This window comes from Pteropus alecto, unplaced genomic scaffold (genome assembly GCF_000325575.1).
Source record: "Pteropus alecto unplaced genomic scaffold, ASM32557v1 scaffold48, whole genome shotgun sequence".
Taxonomy (NCBI): Eukaryota; Metazoa; Chordata; class Mammalia; order Chiroptera; family Pteropodidae; genus Pteropus; species Pteropus alecto.
This window is the reverse complement of record NW_006442110.1, coordinates 1,921,283-1,927,649: the sequence shown is the minus strand read 5'-3', so window position 1 is coordinate 1,927,649 and position 6,367 is coordinate 1,921,283. Positions and strand designations below refer to the sequence as shown.

The following is a 6,367-nucleotide window of genomic DNA, read 5'->3' as shown; positions in this document are numbered from 1 at the left end:
ACGGGGCTGCTGTGCGGCTGCAGCGACGTTGGCGACTGCGGCGCTGCGGAGGAGACGGAGGTTCTCGGGAGGCGGCGCCATGTGAGTCCCGGGCCGGCCCGGGCTGGGGCCGCAGCGGGAGATTACCGTATTTATCGAGGCCCCTGCCGGACCCTTGGGGGCGGGTCACTGCGGGCGTGCTACCGTATTTGCCGGGAGCCGCGCAGACCCTTTCTGGGAGTGGAAAGCGCCGCGACTTAATTACGTATTTACCCAGGGTTGCGTGGTTCCCCCAGGGGCGCTGCGGGAGCCAGGGGTGGGTTGCATTCTTTCCCCAAGGGAGCAGGGGCTTGCAGTGGGGTGGGGTGGGTTGCGGCAGCAGGCTGGGAGGCCTACGTATTTTCATAGGGGTGGGGTTGCGACGCAGAGTTTACCATATTTCTCCGGGGTCACTCTGGCTCCAGGAGTTGGCAAGGTTGTGCCGGGGTGGGGTGTCCGGTGGGTGGGGTCAGCTCTTCTGATGGAAGCAGCTATTTGATAAGAACGGCGGCGCAGGAGGCTGGCGGTCTTTATGGGGGCGAGAGGGAAGGGGCGCGGGAGGCGCTGCGGGAGAGTTAATCGTATTTGCGTTGGGCAGCGCAGACTCCAGAGGAAAGAGCCACTGCTGGAGACGAAGGAGCAGGGGCGCAGCCTGGGCTGTGAGTGCGGGATGGGGCGGAGTACTTGGGGGCGAGAGGGAGGCCGTGGTCTTGGACGCTCCCCACGGAGGGGTCTTGGTCAGCAGTACAGCTGGGGAGAGTGGGGAGGCTGCCCAGTAACAAGGCCAGGCTGACGTTGGCCAAGGGGTCTGTGATGATGATGTCTTTGCAATCGTCAATGCAGTGGCCCCGGGAAAGACTTGTGGGTGGGGTCTACTGCAAGTAGGACTTGTCCCCAGGATGTGTATCACCCTGGCCTGAGGGTAGGGGGAGACAGATGTTGTACTACTGAGACCCCATTCTGCGGATAGATTAACTGAGGTTGCGATAAGCATTGAGATCTGGAAGTGTGGAGAAAGCCTGTGTGGAGGTCCAGGGGACCAGCCAGCAAGGGCCCCGATGGCGCTGGGGGGATGGGGTACAGGGGAGTGGGCGGTGCAGCCGCTCCAGAGCAGGCCTCAGTGCTCTGCAGGAGCAGGAGCCCAAGGCTTCGGCGGCATGGAGGTGGTGGCAGCAGACAGTACCCTCCAGGAGCAGTGGCTCTTCCGGTATCGATGGCTCTGCGGTTGCTGGGAGGATGGCGGTGGTCTCGTGCGCAAGTGTGTTTTCAGGGGAGTTAAGCTGGCGAGCGGCTAGTACCTTGAGAAGAGCTTTCAACAGTGAGTAAGGAAACTGAGGGCCTAGACCTGGCTCACCTTGCTGTGTGACCTTGGGCCAGCTGACCTCACTGAGCCTCAGTTTCCCCATCTACAGGTGGGGTTCGTTGAGCCCTGCCCCTTGCTCAGGGCTGTTGTGAGGTCAGCGGGGAGCAATTTAAGGGGGACACAGTGCCTGGGGAAGAGGATCCCAGGGAAAACCAGTGAGGACGAGATGGAGCCGAATTCGAGGATGCTTGTCGGACACTGCGTGCTGCTCGGCCTGGGCCAGACTCTGCTGTGGGGACGGCAGGAGCAATGACGCTGAGCTGCGCCTGGGAGCTCATGCTCCGGGTTCCGTGGCTTGCAAGCCTCACAGGCATGCCTTGTTTTGATGAAGAGTTGCTGCCTTCGGTGTTAATTGAGGCTGCTTTCAAGTTTAAAGGGTTTCGTTTTGTTTCTTCGTTTAACTTTTGCAAAAAGATCTTTAAACCACCGTGACCCCACCCTTCCCTTCAGATTGGGGATGCACCTGCCTACCTCTTCCATGAGAATCTGGTTGGAGAGATAAGACGTGTCCAGGTGCAGGATAAATGTGGGATACTAGGAGCCCCTGAATATTACGCACTGACGTTTGTACGAGGCCTGGTATGGCAGGCACAGTAGTTGGTGCTGGGGATGGACCCGCCTGCCCTGTGATGAGTGAAGGTCATAGGGTTGGGCCACGTGGCTCAGGAGGGGCTGGAGGGGTCGGGGAAGGCTTCCACGAGGCACTGAGAAGGGCCTGAAGGGGCAGAGGAGAAACAAGAGCATCTAGCAGGGGACACTGGCTTGAACAACACTGTAGAGGGACAGGATGGAAGTCGCGCGGGGACAGTGGAGCGTCCCTCCCTGACCTTGGGGCTGGCTAATCCTCAGGTCCCTCCTGACCCCTTTCTCTGCTTCTGCCTCCCCAGGGGTTGCTGATTGCAGCTGGAAGTGCCCATGACCGAGCTGGCGTCCTCCGGGGGCGGGTCCCCTGCGGGGGACGGGGAGGAGGGCCTGGGGGACGAGCGAGGCCTGGTCATCCACCACCCCGCGGAGGAGCAGCCCCACCGCTGCCCGCTGTGCGGCCAGACCTTCTCGCAGCAGCCCAGCCTGGTGCGCCACCAGAAGGCGCACGCCGGGGCGGGCCGCGCGGCCGCCTTCGTGTGCCCCGAGTGCGGCAAGGCCTTCAGCGTCAAGCACAACCTCGAAGTGCACCAGCGCACCCACACGGGCGAGCGGCCCTTCCCCTGCCCCGAGTGTGGGCGCTGCTTCAGCCTCAAGCAAAACCTGCTCACGCACCAGCGCATCCACAGCGGCGAGAAGCCTCACCAGTGCGCGCAGTGCGGCCGCTGCTTTCGCGAGCCGCGCTTCCTGCTCAACCACCAGCGCACCCACGCGCGCATGCCCGCCCCGCACCCGCGCCGCCCCGGCGTCTTCGGGGAGCGCCGGCCCTACTTCTGCGCCCGCTGCGGCAAGAGCTTCGCACGCGAGGGCTCGCTCAAGACCCACCAGCGCAGCCACGGTCACGGGCCCGAGAGCCAGGCGGCCCATTTAGGCCGCGTGCTATGAGGTGCTCAGGGCCGGACGCCGGCTGTTTCCTGCCCCCGAGCTGCTGCTGCGTCTGTGAGCCCTGGAGAGGGCGCTGGGCTGCAGCGCCCCCTCTGGATGGGATTCCGGGAGACAGGGGAGGCTGGCTGGGGGCCTTGAAGGAGTGGGCTGCCGCCCGGCTCTGCCGCCGCCTCCCTCCCGCTTCTCGCCAGGATGCTCCGGCTGGCTGCGCACAGCTACTTTGGGCCCCTGCGATGGTTTTCGTCCTTGGGCTGGCCTGGCCTAGAGCAGGTGAGACCCGAGGGCTGGCCGGAGCTCCTCTTAGGCTTGCGGGGGTGCGGGTGGGGGCGGGAGTGAGGGATGTCTGGTGGGGACAGGTGGGGGAGGTGGGGCATGCTGCGCTCTCGTAGGTCCCTCTACGACCAGCTTTTTAGATCTTCATTCCCAGATTGTCAGAGTGGAAAGCGACACGGAGAGGGCCACGCTCCACAATCCTTCCCCCCACCCCCCGCCCCCCAAGGTCTCCTGGCTCCAGCATTTACTATCTGGTGCCCTTGAGAAGACATTTCACTTCATTTGCTCATTTGTAAATTGGGCTAAAGGTGAGGGACGTTGCGAGGCCCGTAAATACCATTACTAGATAGGAAATGGTGACGTCACGGGCCCAGAGTCAGTGTCCCTATGTGCCAGGCACTGCGCGGAGCTGGGCTCTCCAGAGGAGGCACAGACACAGGCCCTGTCCTCTGGGGCGCCACGCCGGGTACTCACTCGGGGCGACGGGGGCCGTTATAGGGTCCAGACTATAAAGTGCTGGTGGGGAGGTGACCGTCATCACCCGGGGCTGTTCGTTGGTTTGAACTGGGACCTGGGGATGAAGAAAGGTGACCCAGGGAGAGCAAGGGTGGAAGGAGGACTCTGAGGCAGGAGTCCGATAGTAGAGGCTCATACGTGTCCTGTAAAGGACTTTGTGGCCGGCGAGAGGGGACACCCGAACAGCACACTGACCTCGGACATGCGGTGCGGTTCAAGAACTGGAGACCCTGTGAGGGCAAATCAAAGTGAGACGAGCAGGAGCCTCAAGGTTCTTGGGGTCATACAGGGCAAGAGGAGATGAGGCCCCCAGCCGAGAGGCTTGACCAAGGTCATGCAGCGAGAGAGCGGGGACTCGCTTCAGGCCTCTGAGCCCAGGTTGGCACCCCGAGGCATGGGCTGCTTCAGCCATTCGGCCGCTGAGGAAGCCGAGGCTTACCCAAGCTTGTCCCCAATGACACTTAGTACTGAGTGGGACAGCGGTACAAGCGTGTGCCCTGTTTTGGGTTCTGGACCCCAAGACCCTTCATCTTAAGAGAGCCTCTTACTGGTGGGAAGACGGAGCTACGAGATGTAGGAACGTGACCGGGGACCACGAGGCAGGAGCCTGGGCAGGGGTGTCGCTGGGTGGTGAGGTTGCCTAAAGGGAATAGGGCTTCCACAGTGGGGGGTTGGGAGGAAGGAAGCTGGGGCTTGGAGAGGACCTTGGAGAAGCCACAGACTCCGTGCCCAGTCCTGTGCTTGGAGCTGGAGACCTGGCCCTGCCCTCTGCCCTTCCTTAGAGCTTCGTGGCTCCTCGGGGACCAATTGCCCACGGTCTCCTGCTCCCAGGTGGCTATTGCAATGTGGACTAGTACTTAGTGGCAGAGATTAAGAGATTAAACTGGGACCTGGGCCATCCGGAGCCAGTCACCAAAATGCCCTGAAGCCAGGTTGTCTCATCTGTAAATGGATTAGTGATCCTTGAGTGTGTGGCAGGGGCCTAAGAGGACCAGCTAAGAACCCTGGGAAGTTGCAGTGTGGCCCAGCCCCAGAGGGGTGGCCGGGCAGGGCTGTGTCACACACCGAACCTTCCCTGGTCTCTTTGTCTCTTTGAACAGATGCGGACTGGGCAGGACCCCTGGACAGTTTGCAAGGCACATCTGGGCACAGGGACTAGGAATGCCCCTGGGGGCCTGCACCCTGGCATGAGGACATGTGCCCTAAGAAGACCTACCTCGGGAGGTGCCCGGGAGTGACAGCAGAGGGGACCAGTGGAGCCTGGGATTGGAGGCGGGTTCCGTGCCCCGGTGGAAAAGCTCCCCAGACCTGTTGGGAGTCACGGCGGTGGAAGAGCTCGTCCTGGCTGCCTCGTCACGGAGCCCACTCTCATGTGGCCGCAGGGCCCGCGCCTGCGCGGAGAGCTGGCTTCTCCGCTCCCGCCTGGCCCACCAGAGACAGGAAGTGACTGGCCGAGGAGAACACAGCACGTCGGTGGGAGACCTGGCCGTGCGGGCGCCGCCTCCCCCGGGGCGGGGGGAACCGACCTCTCAGGCCTCGCCCTTCAGAGCAGTGGTTCCCTTCACTCTGGGGGCGTGAAGCCCTTTGAAAATCTGACAAAGGTTATGAACCTTCTCCCCGAGAAAACACACATCCTCACGTAGACGCGAGAATCTACCAGCAAGTCCAAGGACTCCTGGACTCCGGGCTGGAACCTCGGCTCTGGGACCCGACCTGCCACCCTTTCCTTAGCTGATGGGCCATCAAACCAGTAGCGTTCCGCCACCCCATCCCCCACACCGGTCCTCCATCCTTTGTTCAGGAATAAAGAATTCTGAGGAGGGGACCCTGTTAGTCACTGTCTTCTCGCAGACCTAGGAAATAGCGCATCAGGCTTCTGGAACCTCAGGCCTTCCCCAAACACTGCTGGAGGCTCGCTGGGCTGGCTTTGCTCCTCCCTAGTTTGGGGTTGCTGGCTCTGGCGACCTGGCTGCCGGCTTCACAGCCCATCCCGGGCTCCTGGCCTGGGCTCCCATGTCACTGCGAAGGTTGTGGGGGAAAGCTGGACCTTCTGTGGGTGCTGGGTGGGGGCAGGAGTGGGGCTGAGCCTGCCCCGGGGAGAAGGGGCCCGTGTCCAGCAGCCACACCCAGGTGTTCTTCCGCAGCCAGGCACGAGATGAGGGAGTCCAGGGAGCGGGGAGACGGAGCCTCACTCCTGGAGCCAGTGGCTTCGGGCAGCGAGAGAGAGGCCGGCAGAGAAGCTTCTGTGTGTTCCAAGCGTCCAGCAGAATAGGTGGCCGGGCAACACCAGGCCAGCAGCAGGGTAAGGGCTCCTGGTCTTCACACCTAAGCAGGCTGTCCTGGAGCTAGCTCACCGGCCTCTCCAGAACGAACTGCCCATCAGCAACGGTGTGAGCCACCAGGGCTGGGATGGGTTCTCGATGGCACCCAGACTTCACGAAGCTAGTTATAGTCAGAGAAACCCTCGGGGGACAGTTTCACTGAGAGGCCTTTAGTCACGGAATTCAGATGGAAGGCCAGCGATGTGAGCTGTGGGGGGCACGGAGGAGTTGCGTTGAGGTGTGTGGGGGTCCTAGGGCTGGCCTGGGTCTGGTCAGGGGTATCGGGAGGCCCCCGGGCTTCCCAAGCTGGGGTCTTGCTTGTCCTGTCTCCGATGCACTTAGGCGCACA

The 6,367-nt window shown here is 62.4% G+C and overlaps 1 protein-coding gene across 1 annotated transcript in view; it reads left to right on the top strand.

Moving 5' to 3' along the window:
- The window catches only part of ZNF775 (zinc finger protein 775), a 35,811-nt gene extending 30,289 nt beyond the window's left edge, over positions 1–5,522 (top strand). Inside the window, exons 6-8 of the mRNA XM_025039003.1 lie at positions 1,832–1,960; positions 2,285–3,178; positions 4,798–5,522. Of these exons, the coding sequence (XP_024894771.1) occupies positions 1,832–1,960; positions 2,285–2,908 (753 nt within the window). The 3' untranslated portion in view covers positions 2,909–3,178; positions 4,798–5,522. The remainder of the gene's footprint in view (positions 1–1,831; positions 1,961–2,284; positions 3,179–4,797) is intronic.
- Positions 5,523–6,367: the final 845 nt, after the last annotated feature.